Consider the following 21,368-nt stretch of genomic DNA (forward strand, 5'->3'; position numbering starts at 1 on the left):
GGCTGCATGGGCGTCCACCACAAAAGTGACTGGACCCCCCTGGACTGTCAGTCCATGTGTCAATAGATGTCCAGTGAGCGGTTGACATATATTAATTGCTATATTCACCACATTAGGATTCGCCATTTTTATAAAAAATAGCTGCAGGTCAGAGAAGGCACACCAATATCGGGGTTTTTCCTTTTAAAGTTCAAGCTTGAACAACCAACCACTAAGCAACAGGAAGCACCTATGCCGTGGCGGCGGAAACCGTCAGCCCCACGGACGTCTCCGTATACGGAACCGAGGAGTCAAAATATATATGAGACCAAGAGAGTCAGTCGTACCTAATCATTAGAGCCAGACCAAACGTTGGCGGCGCCATGTCGCGTGGGCTCTCATTATTCTAAATGAGACTACTGGATTTCTAGGTAGCAGGATCTATAACGGTGTGGGGGACTGAGTCTGACCCACGTGTAAAGAACTCTGTCACCCTAAATCCGTTTTTTGCTCCGGCTAACTAGCAGTGCCTCATTTCTCCCATGTGGAAGGAATGATTCGGCAGCCGAGCGCATGACATCTTTGGAACTTCTCAGGGAAGTCGTGGTTACTCAGATCCAAACCAACTCTCTTATTTCCAATGTGATCTCATATACAAATGACAAAGACAGTATAAGTTTTATATAATGTTTTTAATAAAACGACTGTATTTTAGATATTAAGGCGTGAGCCGCAATAACCAGAACGATACAACACAGTAGGATTGAAATAGTCACCAGGAGAGTAAAACATAAGAACAAAGCTATCATATTGTCTAACAGTTTCTACTCTCCTTCTGCTTGTTCTATTTAGAGCACAGCATGTTAAGCTTCTAGCTTGCCTATTAGAATCACTGTGGAGACATCAGCCCTCATACCTGAGTAAAGACCTGTGATCTTGGTTCAGCATCTGCAACGAGGCAGTCAGCGTCTAGTTGTGGTTTCCTGGTCGGAATCTCCCTCTCGCGTGTATTGGGACAAGGAAGTGATTTTATAACTAACATGTCATTGTGATCACAAAATGTCCCTACGCAGGAATGCCAAGTCTAAACTCTTACCACGTCTATCGGCAATGTACCAGACTGTATCCTTGACTGAAGCACAGAGTAAATATGTTATGGAGAACTCCAGTGCTGAAGTAGGCAAAACAGTGTGATATGAATAAAAAACAACACCGTAGAACTGGCTATTTAAAAAATAACAGTACGAAGCCTAATAAAAAGCATGTAGAGCAAAGTGCACAGAGGCTCTAAGCTGTCAGCAAATGAATAAAATATTATTCAGGGCAAAGTGCACAAAGGCCTAAAGCCTGAAGCTAAAGCGCAATGAATACATAAAACTAACCACACTACACTCCTATTCTTAGTCCTAACTAAATCAACTATAGTAAGTGGATTTCCATACTTAACCATACTCTTACTTCCTCTGTTGTATTCTAATTTTTTATGGTCATGGGATTTTTTTTTTGTAAGCCAGCTTCTGCTTTGGTCTTTTCTACTTTCAGCGCGGGCCTGGTGTCCCTACTCATCAACTCCTAGGGATGTTGCCTGTTTCACAATGGGGAGTAGCTCTATACACCAACAAGTTTTTATTTGTTTTTTAACCTACCCCCCTCCAATAGCCTCCTTCACAAATAATCAACTGTAACCCTTATTTGGGATCTCTGTTCCATCTTTTGACAAAAACGTCGGAAATATCTTAGGGGAAATAACTTGTGTCTTGAATGGTGGTTTGAATAACAAATTTTAGAATGGGCCACCAAGAAAAGTATTCTACAACAATAGTTTATCATCGTCATTCCTGAAGGCACAGTGGGGCCCACAAATGTCCAGTGTGATTTTTCTCCCACATACTCTCTATTTTCTTGGGCTTAATGTGGGATACATTACAGGTTTTTGGGAGGATGTCAGTCAATGCAGAGGAATAATTCCAGACTTCCCTCCTGCTAAAACGTATTTCTCAGCAACTGAATCAATTTCCTGCTTATCAAACCCTGTGCTAAAGTAATTTCTGTGCCTTCTTTGACTGGCCAAAATGCCCCCAACCTTACATTACTGGCATCAGTGCTCAATGTCCAATGGCTTGGGTGCCGAAACGCTCCTTCACACTCTTTGCCCTGCACTAACTTTTAACTCTGTCATCAAAGTTATTATTGCCTTGGTCTTAACTGTAAACAGTATGAAACACAAATAATATTCTGCTTATCCCACAAAAAATGAGTAGATGTTTGGACTTTGTTAAAGAAACATTTTCAGTGCCCACCACCAAGTCCAATTTGGGGGAAATTCCATTGTATGCCTAAAATAATCTACCACTTCAATCTCAATTTCTTTTGGCGGAAGGCATACAATGTAAGCCTCTGATATAACCAATGTAAGTGGCCTCGAGTCTGACTTGAAAGTAATCACATGATAAACTGATGACAAATCCAAGATTTATTAAAACAAAAACAAAAATCAGCACCTTATATTGACACCCATGTGTCCACAGTATTGCTGAAAGAAGTTTGCATAGATGAATGCAAAGCTTTAAATCTCTGCTAGATATTTTTTTGCCTAAATAACAGGGGTTAGCTCCTCAATACCTCTATACTTTCTGTTCTGATGAATAATTCTCACTGCAGAGTTCTCACCTGTAGAACAATACCAGGCATTAGATTGGATCTAGAATCTTCAGAGCACTTGCATCTCCAGTAAGGGGCACTGTTTTTGTAGTGACGCAGGAGGTGGCAGTTGGTGATATCACAAAGCCAAATTGTGTCTGCCCCACCACAGCGGCATCAGTTCCCTGCTTTCTGCACCTTTAACGCAGATCTGGAGCTCGTTCCCTGTGCTTCATGTCAAAGCATGTGCACCAAGGCCATGAAGGATCATGAAGTAAAGCTCTTCATGACTCAAGCCAAAGAGCATTCTTGAGTCAGAAGTCTTTCAGGCACCATTCAAAGTCTCCATCCTCTTCCTTTGACGGTAACCAGAAGAAACACAAAAAGAGCTAGAAGTTGACTGACAACCCACCTCACCCCACCCCTCCCCAATCTCCGCCTCCAACAGGACTTTCGTCCACGGAGCTGGATTTAGTCAACACTGGTACAAGAATCACCCCTCCAAGCAGCCTTGTTTTTGTGGTTTCACTGGACCAATCTCCAAATTGGCCTATGTCTCCATCGGACCTACCCGGACCAGTGCAGTCCACCTCCTCTGCACTGCTGCCAGCATACCCAGTGTACCCAACTCCTAGTTTGGACCTGGCTCTGTTTTGGAAGCCGTTTACTCTATTTTTGTTCTCAGATATCAGTGCCAACCTGAGTCCCTAGGGGCCTTTCTATGCCATAAGGACAACCAATATTGATGCCTATGGGCCCAACGGCTCCGGCCCAGCATTTTTTTGAACTGGTCTTGATACATTATGCCCTGGACAGCACCATTGTCATTGGCACCACCCCTGCGTGGGACTTCAAAAATGAAACCACTAACGCTGTTCCCGAAATGTGATCTCTGAGAGGTCTAATTCCTCATTGCAGAGGAACAGTACAGGGAAAGGCTGCATGAAATTTTTGGCACTGACTCATATACCCTAGATATGGACTTGGATGGATATACACAAGAATAATTTCAAGGTCTATCATCTGCAAGCAACCTTATACAAGATACTTATCCTGCTCTGGCTATGGACATTCCCACTGGACCACTAACTCCTGAGGTGATGTCTCTTCAAATGATCATAGTGATAACTGCAGTGGTGCTAAATCTGCAACTCCAGACCGCAGAAACTAAAACTAATATCCTCACAGAGGACCATGAAACCTTGCGACAGAGCCCCTATTACCCTTTCAGGAGGCCTTTCTGGAGCCAGGCATGGCACCATTGGAGAAACCTTCCTCTGCCACTGTGGTTTTAAAAGTTGCCTGACTGCATCACCCTGCTCCAGGTGACCTGCAGTTCCTCTCTCAACATCTTCACCTTAAAGTCTTGTGATACAGTTTTCTTGCTGTGGACATTTAGAAGGAACCTAACCTTCCCTTCCACACCTGCTGACAGGGAGACAAAGCATTTAGAGGCATTTGGAAAACGTTTTTCTTTTTAGGCAGCATGTCACTAAAATCAATTCATGCTGTCTCCTAACTAGATTCACCCATGCCTTTTGTGATATGGACCAAATGGTAATTTTCCCCGTGTGCCAGAAGTCATGCATCACAACTTTCAAGAAGTGGTTCAAGGCTAGGCACATTATCAAGTGGGGTCTGGACACTGACTCGATTTCCACCAAGCGGTGTATACCTCACCAAGCAGTGCATACCTCCCCAAACCACCTGGCTATACTTCAGTAGGAGGTGGCAGCACTTCTGCAGAAAGGAGCTGTGAAAATAATGCAGAAACAGAAAAAGGGCCATGGATGTTACACATGTTCCTTCCTGGTACTCAAGAAGGACTCTGGTTTGTGTTCAGCCCTGGACCTCAGAGACCAGAACATTATTTAAAATGCAATATATTGACATGCGTTAGAAATAGGGTACCTGGGAGCTGAATCTGGGCTATAAAATCTCTGTGGGGTAATAGGTGGCTCCCCTCCAATAGATCCCTAAGGGTGGAAAAAACGTTCTCCTCCCAATGCCTCACCCTTGACGTGGAAAGAACTCCAGATGAAGTGGGTAAACCGCTTAAAGGGATATTAGGTGCATATGGCACTGCCGTCTTGGTTAGTCTAAGCGCCATGCGCCAGTACCATAGCGCATTCTGCAACAGCAGAGGCAGTCGCCATCTACGAGCAGGGCTTCTGGGCAGGACCAGCGATTGTCCAATTGTGCCTGTGTGTAGTTTATATCCTGCAGATAATACCAGCTAGCCAGTGTGCCAGCCGCCCTGCTATGCAGTATGTTTGGAAATGGGCGCGCCCATCTCCCCCTCATCCGTGGGCAGTTGTAGTTTTTGAAGACTAATACAGCAGCATCCAGTGGCCCATTTTATTTCTGTCAATAACATGCTTAATGCTCTAAAGGTCGACTGCGGTATGCAAATTGGGAGGTTCACAAAGAAGTACAGTAACCTGGGGAGCATCACCATCTTGGCCAGTGCCAAACGCACAGATGCTGAGAGGGGCAGTGAGGTCCAGAATTTGATCTGTACTCGTAAATAAGTTATCGCTTTTTCAAATTACCCTCTAGTAGGTCAGTAGGGGAGCAATATATTTGTATACCGAGATATCTAAATGTCTGTTAAGCCACAGGGATCTGGAGTATGCCCAAAGGGTTTGTATCAGTGGAGAACAACCCCTCTCAGAATGAAAACGCTAGGGATTTTGAATGGTTTACTTTAAGGCCCAAGATTTCACCAAACTGTTTGAGGGTGTGACTCACTCAGTCAAGCTCCTTATTCATGTCACACACATATAGAAGCATGTCATCTGCATAGAGGGATACTCTTTCCTGTCAACTTTTGAGCGAGGGGTTCCATTACAAGTTCCCCGGAATATGTGGTACGGTGGGGAGATATGTTTGCCGGTCTTCGCTCTGGCCGTGGGGTGGGAATATAATTCTTTAACCCATCTAATGTACCCCTCCGTTATGTTGAATTTCCTGAGTACCATGTATAGATATTCCCATTCTAAGGAGTCGAACGCCTGCTGCAAATCCAAGTAGTAGCATCCCGCCTTTGGGAAGACAGGAAGTGCCACTTCCATCACCTGGTACAGGCGACAGATGTTTAGGGAAGTGCTTCTACAGGGTATAAAGCCACATTGATTGACTTCAATCAGTTGAGGGAGGAGCGACAATAGCCTCTGAGCAAGCACCCTACTGAGTATTTTGTAATCCGTGGTTAATATCAATAGTGGTCTATAAGAGAAAGCTTGGTTGGTGTACGTCCTGGCTTCAATAAAGAGGTGACCATGGCCTGACTCGATGAAGCTGGGAGTATCCCGAGTTCAAGCGCAGTTTTGTACATTTTAAGCAGCTTTGGAATGAGCTGTGGGGCGAATGACGAGTAGAATTCGATGGGCAACCATCTGTTCCCGGGGACTTACTACGCGGCATCTCCCTTATGGCCATCCATACCGCCTCTACTGTTATAGGTCCCACCAATTGTGTACAGCATTTGCTGGTCAGGCAGGGAAGTCTAAGGTCCCAGAGGAAGTCTGCACAACGTTCAAGGGGGAGAATGGGGAAGGCTATATATAAGGAACTGTAGTATTCTTGGCATGCCCCATTCACTTTGAGTTGTGTGGAACATTGCGGACCTGAATGCAAGATCACCTGTAGGATCTGGGTAGGGCCCCTGGGAGGCTGTATCAAGCATGCTAGTAAAGTACCAGCCTTACCCCCTCTGCGTGTGTTTGGTTAGTGTATGTCTTATAGTTCTAATCATTCAAGGAGCTCTGTATGTTGTTTTTGTAGCTGTTAGAAAGTCAGGTAATAGGTTGGGGTCAACTGTTGCCTCCTGCTCCAATCTACCCATCTGATTCTCTATTTCAGTCAACTCATGTAGGGTTTGATTTCTGGCGTTTCATGCTTTATAGATACGCTGCTTATCTGTGTGAATATACAAGTCGGTCCAAGAGCAAATTCCACAAGGGAAAACAGTAATTCTGCGAGGGAAAACTGAGTTACCATAGTGTCCAAGTGTAATGTCTCATTACAATATATATATATAGACACCAAACACCAGTATACACTTTCTATCAAGCACTGTTGTGCCAATATACAGTCAAGGAGAGAGAGTGGCATAAAGGCTGCTTAAACTGCTATTTGCATAGACTCCTTCACATCTCTCCTCTGCTAATAGTTAATGCTGCAGTTTTAAAAGCAATGCCCAACATTTCAATCTAGCAGATTCATAGTGAAAAACTATTGTACAGGATAGTAATCTTCTTGCCCAGGAGATTGTTTTCAGTGCTCTGCACACAACGTTGTGGGAGACTCGTTCACAAGGCTGGCTTGTAAATGTAGGTAAGTCTCCAATTACCTCTCAGTCAGCAATTTATAGGAGCATATTCAGGATACCTATAGTAGGATCGCTTTCCCTGCTGAAAATTCCTGAATATTTCCTGAACAATGAACTGCTCAACTGTCAGAATGACACTGACTCCTGCAGATGAGCCCTTTCCCCTTACCAGTGTCAAACCATCTTCCAGTATTACACTGTTCAGGTCTGCTCTTCTATGAAGACAGGTATGTTGCAAACGCATCACAAAATACAGCACCACAATTACAGGTAACGAACTCACCTTAACTGCTAGATAAAGTTTATGTACCCCACTTGGTAACCTCTCCATTTCTATTGCTCACATTTGCAAGCCAAGCATGAATGTTGTTGTATCGCAGTTTTAATTAAATATATATATATATATTGTTCTATATAAATAAGTTTATCCTAATAGGAGTTTAATATTTACACCGATAGAAGTAGTATGTTCCACCTCCCCTTCCCCTTAGAATGGTAGAGTCTGACAGTTATTGGGCTGGAGTTGACAGTAGAACGTTGAGGAGCTAGAAGAGCAGCTGTGTGGAGAACTGTTGCTGAGGCAGTAGAGATGAAAGAATAAAGACTGAAGTAAAAGGAATTTGATTGAAGTGTCTTTATATCACTGGCGACGAGTTACGTGCGGAAGGGGGCACTCTCATCTCTACCCCTTTTGGATAACCCTTCAGCAACTTTAATTATCTTAAGGTACTGTTATTACTTTAAAGAATACTCTAGCTGAACATAAGCGTGCCATTTCGCCTTAGCGCTTCCTGTGCCTTACTTTAACTTTCGGAACCAGGACACTATTTACTCCAATTCAATCCATTTTTCAAATTTCTCACGTCAGCACACAGACTTAAACTGCTGTTCTATTTATATCTTCGATCGGAACACATCTAAGCGTTGACACAAAACAAGAAAAGTATTCCAGGCTGTAATTTTTCAAGTGGCATTTCACAGAGGAAAGAAAATATAAAAATAATAAGCACATGCAGTGCGGTAAAGTGCAATGATCGTGTGTCTTCATGTCAGCAGCATTCTGTTCCTGGCAGCACAACAATATGATTAAATTAAAGGCTGTTTTCCTGTTGCCTTAAAGATTTTAGAACTGGCATTTAAGACGGAATTAATTACATTACAAGCTGCATTTCGAACCAGAAAGGAAAACAAATACAGACCAATATGGTAATGTGGAAGGCGCGGTAAACTGCGGAACGAGTATCCTCACATTTCTGTTGCTGGCAGTGCACCAAAACATTTTAAATAAATCTCGGTTACCTGAAACCCAGAAATCTGAAGTGCATTCAAAGAAAATCTGACTGGAACTTCGTTTTCAAGCGCTCACAATCACTTTCTGGGTACATTCTGGGAACCTGTAATGAAACGCTGACAGGCACAGTTCTCTTCATTTTTGAGGTGCATGGTGGGAAGTGTGTTGCTTGAGCTCTTTCCTCTAATTTTGCTACAAAACCTACTCTTTACATTTTGGTTGTTCTCTACTGTTATTTCAATAATTTCTATGTGTATTTAATTATTGATAAGGGGATTTACCTTGGAATTACCCTATTTATCTGTGAATCTGTACTGATGATAACTGCATAACTGTTACTTCAATAATATTTTATAGTGTATTTAGTTAGTGTTAAGGTGAATTGCATTTGACTTACCCTATTTACCTGGGAATCTGTACTCATGATGGCTGCTGCAGGTATGTCCCAACCTGTTCCGTTTTTAAATGAGGTTGGAGAACCTAGTTCTCCATGGAAAGAATGGTTCAAAATATTTGAATCATATTTAATTGCCATTGGGGGTGACAGATTTAATCCAGTTAGAAAACAGCATATTTTATTACACAATTTAGGAACACATGGTAGGAAAATTTACGAATCCTTGCCTGAACCTAATATTCCAGAAGATCAGGTGCGGGATGAATATGTCACCACATACATGAAATTAGAAAAACAATTTGGAGACAGAATAAATGTTGTTTTAGAACGTCATAAATTTTTTTCTCGCAATCAAAGTAAGCAAGAAAGTATAACCAACTATATTGCTGCTTTGAGAGGATTAAGTACTTTATGCAATTTTGGGGAGCTTAATGATTCACTCATTCGAGATCAATTAGTTCGTTGCACCAGTAATATAAAAATTCAAGAGAAGCTATTACAAAAGCAACCTGACTTACATGAAGCAATTGAAATTGCTAAATCCATTGAGCATACTGCTATATGCTTACAGGAAATTAGATGTCCATCTGCTCCAGATCAGGTCACAGAAATCAAAGGTAACATAGAAGAAGACAACATTCTCAAAATTAGAGGCGTAGATAAAATACCTCAAAAAAACAAGATTGTAAATCCTAATCTAAAATGTTTTCGTTGCGGAAGCAGCAACCATTTAGCGAATTCAACTGGTTGCCAAGCAAGAACAGCCATTTGTAGGAAATGTAACAAAAAAGGGCATTTTGCTAGAGTGTGTAGGGATATGTCAAGACCAGAAAGACCATATGATGGCAAGAATGTAGAAGGAAATCATCAAGAAGTTAAAAAAATTATATTACAGGTGAATGATAAAGAAGTAATTCCTTTTCAGTATCCAGAATGTGAAATTTTCATTGATGGCAACCCGGTTAAGGTCTTTGCTGACTCATGTTCCCCTTTTACGATTATTAATGCTGTGAACCTTGACAAAATTGATGATGGAATTGTGACCAGCTTAACGGAACCAGATATTAACCCCAAAGGTTACAACCAGGACCCTATTCCTCTTAAAGGAATGTTCAGAGCACTTATTTCATTCAAGGGTCGATCCACTGTGGGGAAGGTTTATGTTGTAAAGGAGGGATCGAGTCTTTTGGGCTGGCAGCATCAGAAGGAGTTGGGGATTAAGTTGGATCCAAACAATCCAGAACAAGTTTTGATCATTGACAAACCCAACTCAAAAGAACAAATTTTTCAGGAATTCCCAGAAGTTTTTAGTGGAAAATTGGGTTTATTAGCAGGATTTCAGCACAAAATCAAGTTGAAACCCCAATCAAAGCCTACCGTACACAAAACCAGACCGATACCCCATTTACTGAAACAGGCGCTCAAGGAGGAACTTGACAGAATGCAATCTCAAGGCATAATTCAACCTATTGACAGCTCTGAATGGTTATCCCCCATTGTGATTGCTAGGAAAAGTAATTCAAAAGACATCAGGGTATGTATTGATTTAAGAGACCTGAATAGGAATATTTGGGTAGAAAGACACCCTCTTCCTATAATCCATGAGATTTTAAGTACCATGGGAGATATGCAGTATGTTTCTCGGTGCTGGATCTTTCCAGTGCATATCATCAAGTAGAACTTCACCCAGATTCTAAGTGGCTTACGGCATTTACCACCCCTATGGGTTCCTTTATGTTCAATAGGATGCCGTTCGGGCTGGCGTCGGCTGCTGCAGTGTTTCAGAAAATCATGCAGCATATTTTAGGAGACACTCCTAAAACTTTGTGTTTCCAGGACGACATTTTAATTTATGGGGCGACAGTTGAGGAACACAACACAAACCTGAGGAGGGTTCTGAATATACTGAAAACAGCAGGCTTAACGTTAAAGAAGGAAAAATGCCAGATTGGTGTGAGTTCTGTAGATTATCTAGGGTATACAATATCGAGAGATGGTTTTAAACCTAAAACTTCCCTGGTAGAGGCAGTTAAAAAAGCAAAGGCGCCCAAAAATAAGGATGAACTCAAGTCATTTCTGTGTCTCACTGAATATATGGCCAAATATGTCAAAAACTTCTCAGATACATCATATGATCTCAGAGAGTTACTTAAGAGTCACATACCTTATAAATGGAGGGAATGTCATGATTATGCATTTGAAAAGATTAAACAGGCCATTTTATCAGCACCATATCTTTGTAATTTTAATCATGAAAGGAAAACTATTCTCACCACAGATGCCAGTAAATTGGGTTTGGCGGCTACACTATCACAAGTCATTGATGGCAAAGAGAGGATTGTGGCTTTTGCATCAAGGGCTCTAAGCAAAGCTGAATCCAATTACTCAGTCATTGAAAGAGAGGCTCTGGCATGTTTCTGGGCTGTTAAACATTTAAAAAAAATTCTTTGGGGTACACAATTTACCATACGCACAGACCACAAACCTTTAGTTTATGTATTCTCCACTAAGGGATTTTACAACAGCACTCCAAGGATTGCGAGGTGGAACTTGGGCCTTGAAAGCTTCTGTTTCAAGGTTGAGTACCTCCCTGGCAATAGAAATTTGGCTGCGGATTTTCTATCTAGAGTTCCGTTGGATGTAGTAGAAGACTTTGATACTCCAGAATATCCTATATTGGTAGTTTCTACATCTTCTATCAATGAAGATGAATGGAATTCAGCATGTCAAAAAGATGAATCTCTATCCTTGCTAAAACTGAGAGCCAAGGAAGGATGGCCTGAATCCAGGAAGGATCTGGATGAAGTTATTAAAAGCTACTGGGAGGTGAGATATGAAATAAATGAAATAGGAAATTGTGTATTTAGGAATGATAAAATAATACCTCCTGCAAGTTTAAGACACAAAATCATTAGGCTGGCTCATGAGGGCCATCTGGGCAGAAGCCTAACAAAATCACGTATTAGGGAACGGTACTGGTTCCCTAATATGGACTCCATGACTGAAACAGAAGTCAAAGATTGCACCATATGTGCACGCAGTGATAAAACGAAATTGATTCGCAAAACCCCAATTTCTCCTGTGTCCATACCTGACAAACCTTGGTCCAAACTGGCATTAGATATCATTGGGCCAATCAACATGACAGGAGTAGTCAAACGCTTTGCCTTAGTATTAATTGACTACCACTCGCATTGGATAAATGCAAAATTAGTTAACCAAATCACAACTGAATCGGTGATAAATTTCCTCAAGGATGTGTTTGCTGTTGAGGGCATACCAGCTACCCTTATTACTGATAATGGGGTTCAGTTGACTTCTTTAGCAATGAAAGACTTCCTTGCATCTCTCAGTATAAATCACCTCACTACAGCTTTGTATTGCCCAAGGGCAAATGGTCTGATTGAGAGAACCAATCGTATGATCAAGGAATGCATACAGTTAGCTAGTGTTAATCATTTGAGTGTGGAAAATGCTATCAGAGACATGTTATGGGCATACCATACAACTCCAAATTTAATCACTAAAGTTTCCCCGTTTTCTGCGCTAAAAGGCAGAAAACCAAGCACAAAATTCTTTCCCTCATGGTTCGGTGGAGGAGAGAAGAGTGAACCTGCAACCCCTCATATCAAACTTAAATTATCTCTGCACCAAGATAAATACAGAAGAATGTATGATAAGAAACATGGTACGAAACAACAACAGTGGGTGGTAGGGGACAGAGTGTATGTTAAAAATCCATTGAAGGGAATGAGGTCAAATGTGAGAGAGACCAAGTTTATGGGCCCATTCAATATTGCCAAAGTAAAAAGAAATGTAGTTGTATTAGAGAATGGACAGTGTTGGAGCATGGATAGGATCGTCAAACAGCCACCGGGTGTAGAAAAGACTGAAAGCAATCCTGAGGAAGCGGAAGGAAGTCAGGAAGTTCCACAGAATCGCAATGAAGGAGGTTATGAGAAAAGAACATATAGCCGACGAATTAAACCTCCTGTTTGGCATAAAGATTACGAGATTACTACTTGAGTATAATGAACTGTAATTAATGATAGCAGATGACTGTACTTTTTCTAGTTTTGTTAGAAGGGAAGATGTGTTGTATCGCAGTTTTAATTAAATATATATATATATATTGTTCTATATAAATAAGTTTATCCTAATAGGAGTTTAATATTTACACCGATAGAAGTAGTATGTTCCACCTCCCCTTCCCCTTAGAATGGTAGAGTCTGACAGTTATTGGGCTGGAGTTGACAGTAGAACGTTGAGGAGCTAGAAGAGCAGCTGTGTGGAGAACTGTTGCTGAGGCAGTAGAGATGAAAGAATAAAGACTGAAGTAAAAGGAATTTGATTGAAGTGTCTTTATATCAAATGTATTTATTGCTGCTGTGTGCTTTAAGATTTGGTGGTACTCAGCCACCAGTTAATCTCTGCTTTTTTTTACTATAGTGATCAAACGGACCCCTTCAACCGGAGCCCCCTCACAATGGATCAGGTCAGGCCCAACACAGAGCTGAAGGACAAAATCCAGTCATGGTTAGAGGAGCGTAAACGTCAGAAGGACCAGAGGACAGAGATGTCATGAGTAAAACAAAAGACTGCACACCCTTCGGGACACACCTGTGTTCTGACTCTCAGCTTGTAAATGAGCCATTTTTATTGATCGATACATGAAAAATGATGCAGTGACCCCTTACAGAGATGGAAGGACTTCTTCACAGGCCTCAGCCTAATGACAACTTCTCCAGACCTCAAATTTGTCTGCGATGGTTACCCTGGTCTCCATTTTATCAAAACTGTAGTCTGCTCTACAACCATCTAGGCACTATATTGTCAGCTCTCCCTTCTTGGATAACCATTGCTAGCATATTTTTCATTTTTTTCCATGCATAGACCAAAGGAAAAATACAGAATGTATTTTGCAAACAACTCGGGTCTTTCTTGCCACATCATAGAGGGTGCACTCTTACTATGCTATCACACGGCCTTTCCCCCTTTTCCTTTTTTTCTGCCTGCCTCAGGTGGTTGTTGCTTTGGCAGAAGCACTAGCATTCATCTCTCTGTATAGTGGGCCATTGTAAGGACTCCCACAAGGCATGTGAGCAGTGTGATCACCAATACAAGAGTCTTTGCTGGCGATCCACACAACAGCTGTTTTCTAAGTTTTGGTCATAAACCTGGAAAATAACTAGATTTTTTTAAAATATATATATATATATTTATTTTATTTTATTCCCAGTGATGTTGGATAAAGGAGCCACTGTACCCCCAAGAGAAATATTGTCATATCTTCAGAACGAGCCATTTTGTGTGTTGTCAGACTGATAGTTATCAGAAATCTGGCATGGGAGGTGGAGTATTGGCAGCCACAGTCCAAGAGGTAACTTGTGTTGTGGACATCTACATATTGCTGCCTTTCTGATTAGTATATGCTTCCCCAGAGATCGGAACCAGAGCACACTTCTCTCAGTTATTATTCTAGAAATTGAGGTGCCGTAGTTTGTATCATTGTTGGTTTCGGGTCATCACTGCAAGGACTGCCCAAGTGATGCATAATTAAAATAAATCTGATTCATTTTGAACATTTATTGCTTGTTTCACATACTACTGTCACCACCTCCTCTGGATGCTCCCAGGGAAAATATAAATCATATGTTTTATGTAACCATTGTTCAGACTAGAGAATCATTATATTATTCAGGAGTTTGTGGGCAGTATAGGATAGTGGCAAAGTGGGGCGGCGGATTCTTTTGGGGTTTGTGAGAGCATGTAATGAATATTAGTATTATGGCTTTCAACCACAGATTCCTCCGACCCTTGGGGGCCCACTCTTAGCACCAATTTCTCCTTTTGACTGTCATGGAACCCTTGCCATCTTTACTTTATGGTACAACATCAAGCATGCCTCGTCACTGCCCGGAGATCACAGGGACTGGGCAGTTTAGATGGTACAGTGAAACAGATAGCATTGTCCAGTGCATGCTGCAAAGTTAAGTAGTCATAGTTGATGATTCGGAGACAAAGAAGGCACTTGGTTATGGGGCTGCGGGTGGTAGCTGTACAATCAGCATAGTGACAGTCTAATAGAATTGAGACAGGATGGGGCAAGTTAGATGTTTTATGAGTATAGTGAAGCTCAAAAGTGCTATAAATGCATAACATAGGTCAGGAAAAGTTCAGAATTCAGGGCACAGCCCATGGTCTCTTGGATGGTATTTTTTAATATGAGCTGTTCATAGGACAAAGATTAAGATTGGGGCATTGATGAGGTCATGCAAACTATGCAGGGCAACAGGGAGGGGGATGTGTTGCAAGCACAATTCAAATTGGGAGCTTGGTCAGTTTGGAAGTCATATTCTTGGAGAGCATGGTGCAGCTATGTTTTTGTTCAAAATAGTAAAGGGTAAATGAAGGCAGTGTGGATATAAGGAGATTCAGGTCAAGGTTATTCAGAGCGCACAGTGCTAGTTGGAAAAGCTCAAAAATATGGTCCAGGTACAGTGTGCTCACAATACCCACAAAGACGGGAGGGGCTTGGACACAGATGCTTGCTGTGACACACTATGATCAACACATCACGGTATGGTACCATATCCACCTTTAAAAAGTCTTGAGCTCTGTAAGACATAGGGTTGTTGGGTGACTGAGGTCCAATATTTATACCCAGTTCTGCCTTTAAAAGTGAGGGCTTCTAGAGGCATGCATTTGAAGTGCATAGGTGCCCTGCTGTCTGTTCTCCTAACTCCCGACTAACTACAGGGGATAGACAGCAGGACACAGCTTATTCAATCAACACAAGCTTTATTTGGTCACATTTAACCATCAAAGGAAGAAAAATGACATCAAATAAGACATAATAAATAAACAAACAAAAAAATTAGAAGAAAAAAACGAAAAAGGAACAATCATAAAAATAACGAATAAAAACAAAAGTACATTTATGGCATGCAGTCGCAAGGCACTAGCTAGCCGCCTAAATAAAAAAGGAAAATAGGAAATACTGTCACTCATCAACAACCTTAATACAGCTTGCAATATCTCATATTACTCTTAACATCAATCAGGAAAAAGTCACAACAATCATAAAACCTTTGTATATAATAAATGGATAAAAAGCTTAAAAACGATAATCAATTGAGGACAAGTTAATTTGTTGTTTTTAAAAAATGAGTACGAATGTACCATGCGGCCGCAATGAACTTGCTGACCGCATAGATTAAAAGGAGAGAACTATCACTCGTCAACATCCTATGTGCAACTTTACAGAGTCTCAAGCCCATGATCCTACAAACTCGGCGAATCCAATTCTGCCGAGCAATCCCATAAGCTGGGCAAATAAACATAAAATGTACTATAGTTTTGGGAGTGCAGTTGCAGCTGGGGCGTAGATCAGATGTCAAAACAGGCCGCCAGTTACCGGTAAGGGACTTCAATGGTAAACACCCATACCTAAAGCGGGCATACAAACTTTTGCTTAATAAATCGGGAATTAAATCCAGGAAGGGTTCAAAATGGGGATACCATTTGAAATCAAGAAATTGTGATGTCAATCGCCCATATGACATGCATAACACATGTTTGTTCCTAACGTAGGACCAGTAGACTGATTTCAAGTGTTGCTTCTGAGCCCTCCCTATGTTAAAGGGATGGGTCCAGAAGTCCCTAAGACCCAGAATCTGGAACCACCTTGAAACCTGCTTGAGCCAGGAAATAGAAAGTGCCTTTGGTCTGCCTAAGATGTCTTGTAAGGACTCCTTATATACAGCTAACTCGGGGGTGGTCCAAATGCGCACCCAAAAAAGTAAAGGTCTTAGTACTATTACAACGGAAATACAGGAAAATCCGAGGTCCAGAAAAAACTGGAGTCAATGGTGTATTACGAGGGCATGCAAGAAGAGCTCTTGAGAAGTTATTTTCTCCTACAGTTAGTTTGCCCACTTTAGAGAATCCCTAGATCTCAGCACCGTAGGGCGCCACACCCTGCACCTTTGCCAAAAAGATCTTAATAGCTGGAGAAACAGCTTTAACAATAGTAGAATTGTAAAAACACAGTATGGCCCCAGATCTATGCTGGAGAAGCGCGGCGCTCTTGTCAATCTGTGCCTCCCAATGCATGCTGTTTGTGATCCTTACCCCCCAAGTAATCAATAGAACATACCTTACTTAGGGGAGCCTCATTAAGTGAAATAGTGCATATTCTAGTGGGGCCCCTACTAAAGATCATAAATTTAGTTTTGCTGGCATTGAGCTCCAATCCATTATCTGCACAAAATGCACTAAACCTGTCCACCAAGACCTGAAGACCCATAGGGGTTTGGGAGATCAAAAGTGAGTCATCAGAGAATAGAAGAATCGGGATTTTTTGGTCATTCAAGGAGGGGGCATCGTTTTGAGAAGCGAAAACAACTTGCACCACTTCGTTAATAAACAAAGAAAAAAGAGTAGGGGTGAGAACACAGCCCTGTCGGACCCCCCTTCTAATATCTATTCGATCAGTAAGTTCTCCCTGATTGCCCCACCTCACTCGTGCATAAGTGTTCTTATGCATCCTATATATTAGGTGTACTAAATTCTCCGGGATACCGATTTTGTGCAAAACTTCCCATAACTTCCCTCTGGGTGCCAGGTCAAAAGCAGCTCTTAAGTCCACGGAAGCAACATACAAGCTTTGTTTTGCTAGAATGGCATATTTCCAGAATAAAAGGAAAAGCCTGAAGACCTGTTCCATCGTACTGATTTTTGAACGAAAACCAGCCTGGAGTGGGGATAATATCTGGTTGTCTTGAACCCATTCCAAGAGCCTATTTAGGACTTGATTAGCAAAGATTTTTTGGGAGGTTATCGATAAGACTAATTGGTCTGTAATTTGAGGGTAGGCCCACATCGCCTTTTTTGTATATGGGAATTATTTCTGCCCCATACCAGGTTTCCGGGATAGGACCACCTGCTGCTATAGCATTTGATAGCGTGTTTATATACCACGCCCAAATAGCAGGTTCTGATTTAAACAAATCCCCTGGTATCTTATCGGGGCCAGGTGCCTTAGCTGGTGTTAAAGAATTAATATCGACTGTGGTTTCAGCCATTGAAAAAACAATATCCTCTACAGAACCATCATCGGATGATCTGCAGTCACCAACCATATGGCACAATCCAGCCTGAGATGAAGACATAGGGTCCTGTTTGGCGGGTAAGGCATAAAGCTCAGTAAAATGGTCCACCCATCTTTCAGGCTGGATGTGCATGCTGATAGTACCATTACCCCCTCTGTATCTACTAGCCAGGAGCTTCCAAAGGGACCCATTATCTTGGTTCTTAATCGCATCCTTCATCCCCTGCCAGGTAGCATGTTACCAGTCTTTCTTGGCTAGTTCCAGGGCCTTGTTGTACCTGAGCCTAGCATCTCTAATCATCCCCTGTGATTGCGTATTAAGGGCTGATTTTAAGTTGCGCTTTGCATCAATGCAATCCTTATTAAACCGTTCCCTAGAGTGAATATTATCGGGGGGATACCTAGAGATGGTTTCCATGAAAAAGATGCCCTGTAAGGTGCTAGCCATTTCTGCATGGATACTCAGAATTGGGATATTGCTAGCCTCTTGCTCGTCAAAACTGGAAAGTAATTTTAAAAAAGAAGAATACATTTTCTTAACCAAATATGGATTTGACAATACTTTTGGCCAGCTAACTCGAGTTTGTCTATGATTCAGGAGGGGGCTCGGAACATCAGTAGTCCCCGAGTTCTGGACTCTCCCAAACGCATGACTAGTTAAAATAAAACATAGAGGGTTATGGTCACTATCATGACGGGGTTCTACCTTCATGTCTAGAGTGCTGGTCCATAGCCTAATAGCCACCAGGAAATAATCGATAACGCTGGAAAAGGGCCGTCGTTTGAAGGTGGGGGCAATGTCTAAATCAGATCTAGTGTGGCCATTACATGCTCTTAGTCCATATCTAGAACAAAGAGAAGTCAACTGCGAAGCAGCACATGATCCGGTACAATGGACATTCTCATTAAGTTGGGGAATACCCCAGAATTCATCCTCCTTAATTGACAGGTTACTATTAATGGGATTGAGTTCAAAAGTACAGTTCATATCTCCTGCGACCACTAAGAAGATTGATGGGTGCAGGTGCTCCATGTATTCAGTTAACTGTGCTAGTACTTGGGACTCTATTCCTCGAGAAACAGACCTTGCATACACGTTGATCAGAATCAATCTAAAGCCAGGTTGAAATGTCAGTTGTACACCCAATAGATCGTGTGAATTAAAACATAGTACTGAATGATCACATTTTAGTTTCTTGTTCAAATCATAAGATCCCCCTTAGATCTACCAAAGCCCCCAGATGCAGGCCGGGGCGCAATAAAGTAAGTCTCAAGCCCATCTAGATTTGCCGATCCCTGCCACATTCCAGGACATAATGGTAAGTTCTGAACACCGGGTTTCAGTCCTAGCTCTAGGTTGTGTAACATTCTCTGTGTGACCGAAACGCTCTTCACAGCTAGCCCCAGAAGCTTGAGTGACAATCCCTGCAGAATAAGCAGTGTGTAGTCCATCCAGGTCCGATAAAGAGTGGGAGGGTTTTTCTGCCATGATTGAAGGACAGTTCCTATGAAAATCCTGGGCCCCTGCCGAATGGACATCATGTGAGGTGAAACAGCTACTAACATTACCACAAGGTGGATAGGAGTGGAAACTAATACCAGTACCTCTGCCAGCCCTCAAAGATCTAGTCCGTATATCAAAAGCAATAAGATTATCCACCAAAAGGTTATCCGCGAGGAGGATAGAGATAAAATCAAACTCCGAACCTGGTTGACTATGTCTACCCACCTCCAAGATGTCAGCCCGGATGACAGAGACATTTCCTCTGTGTACGTAACCAATAGATCACCTTATTGGTAAGGGAATCCTGTGTCTCTCTGCAGCCGTACGACAACCTGGGAATCCCTGCCATATAGATGTAACCACCTTTCCTCCTCCAGCCGTATCCCCCCTTCAAAACAGCCTCCTGAGTTAACCTTAACAGCTTATTCAATTGTAAGTGGAACTGTGCCCAGCTCTTACCTCCCAGCCTGCCAGTGATGCTCATTTGGCCACACCTAAGCTCCCTGTTTGGTTTGGCTGTCAAGGAGAAATAAAGCCCAACTGTCGACTAATGTGACCCAGAGATAGGCTTTAGGCACTAAATTGCTTAGTCGGGAAAATGCCAACTTTCAAAAAGTGGCATTTTAAAACCTGTAATTTTAAATTCAACTTCACCATATATTAGGAATTTAATTACAATTCAAAAGACACCACCAAATGTGAATGAGTTAGTTACCTGTTTGCGTTTGGAAGTTACAGCTTATTAACTATAATAAGGAAACCCCAATATTATCCTATGGGAGAGGCAGGCCTTGCATTATTGAAAAACGAATTTAAGGGTTTTTCACTACCAGGACATGTAAAACTTAAAAGTACATGTCCAATTTTTCAAATATACTGCATCCTGCCATCTGGGCCGTCCAGGCCCTTACCTAGGGGTGACATATGTATTAACAAGCATTTGCAGTGCAGTAGGTCTCGTATTTGTGAGAGCTAGAACTATTGACGTTGTAAATGACAATACCTTTTATCTATGTGCTTTGGTTTGGTGTTTAGTGGATGTATGCCAGGTGCCACAGCATACAACCCTCCCAGGCCTGTTGCTGCAGGAAAGAGGACACAACAAGCCCGCCATCTTGGAAGCGTTTTTGTCTCAGTCCTACAGACTGACTGTGATACCCTAGAGACGTAACCCTTTCTAGTGTGTTTACCTACACTTTAATAGTACCAAACAAGCCACAAGGAGGCACCTTCGTGGCATTTAACCCAGAGATTAAGGGGGTCAAAGGAGTTAGGAGCAAAGAAAAGGAAGCAGCCATATGTTTCTGTGTTAAACTTCTAAAGGAATTATTCCTCTACATTGGCAATACCGGCCTAACTTTTAAAAACATTGAGTGTATACAAGAGAATAACAGAAAATGCAGCTTAGCTGCAAATGAATTATAGCATTTTTTATTTTTTATTTTTAAGAATGGCACTTGCTTCATGCTATGAAATGGCAGAACCTGTATTACAGAGCACTATATAAAAAAAAAAGTTACTCCCAGACTGTCCCAACACTCACCAGACAAAGAACCCTAGGGGAGAGGATGTGGTGTAAGGGCCAGAGCTGCCGATCTTTGAGCTGGGGAACATGGTTCAAGTCTCGGCGCTGGCTCAACATCCTCTGATTCTGGGCAAATCACTTTATCTCCCCATGCTACCAAAAATGAATGTGTTCTTGTGTAATGTAACTGATACTCTTGCAAAGCTCTGTAATACCTATGTATCGAGTTTGCACTAAATGAGCTCTATTTGAAGAGACCCATTTTACATTCAAAGGCTTGATGTTTTTTGCTATTAAGCTTGAGGCCGCGAAGTGCTTGGGTCTGGAGTCACAACTTCTTTTCCACCATTTTGGCGACAACTTCCACCTTCCTCTTGCCTGGAACTAACCTCTGTTGATTATCAAGAGCAGGTGTTATCGCCTAGTGTTGCACTCTGCTTAAGTCAGTTGGTTAATGCACCTGCTTCAGAGGTCTTGACAGAACGAAAATGTCAAAGATTACAATCTTGACATTGCTTTTTCACCTCTACGTCTCTGAAAGGATTGATGCTAGTGTATTATAGCAAATTTGTTAAGAAGGGCATCTG

The 21,368-nt window shown here is 41.9% G+C and overlaps 1 protein-coding gene across 2 annotated transcripts in view; it reads left to right on the forward strand.

The window, feature by feature from the left end:
* UBE4A (ubiquitination factor E4A) overlaps nt 1–14,228 on the forward strand; it is a 267,483-nt gene extending 253,255 nt beyond the window's left edge. Inside the window, exon 20 of one of the 2 annotated variants that reach the window (XM_069224741.1) lies at nt 13,090–13,361. In XM_069224741.1, the coding sequence (XP_069080842.1) occupies nt 13,090–13,225 (136 nt within the window). In that variant the 3' untranslated portion in view covers nt 13,226–13,361. Of the gene's footprint in view, nt 1–13,089 lie in introns of both variants that reach the window. The other variant, XM_069224739.1, reaches the window with a different exon arrangement.
* The last annotated feature ends 7,140 nt before the right edge of the window (nt 14,229–21,368 follow it).

The sequence above is a fragment of the Pleurodeles waltl genome, chromosome 3_1 (assembly GCF_031143425.1).
Source record: "Pleurodeles waltl isolate 20211129_DDA chromosome 3_1, aPleWal1.hap1.20221129, whole genome shotgun sequence".
Lineage (NCBI taxonomy): Eukaryota > Metazoa > Chordata > Amphibia > Caudata > Salamandridae > Pleurodeles > Pleurodeles waltl.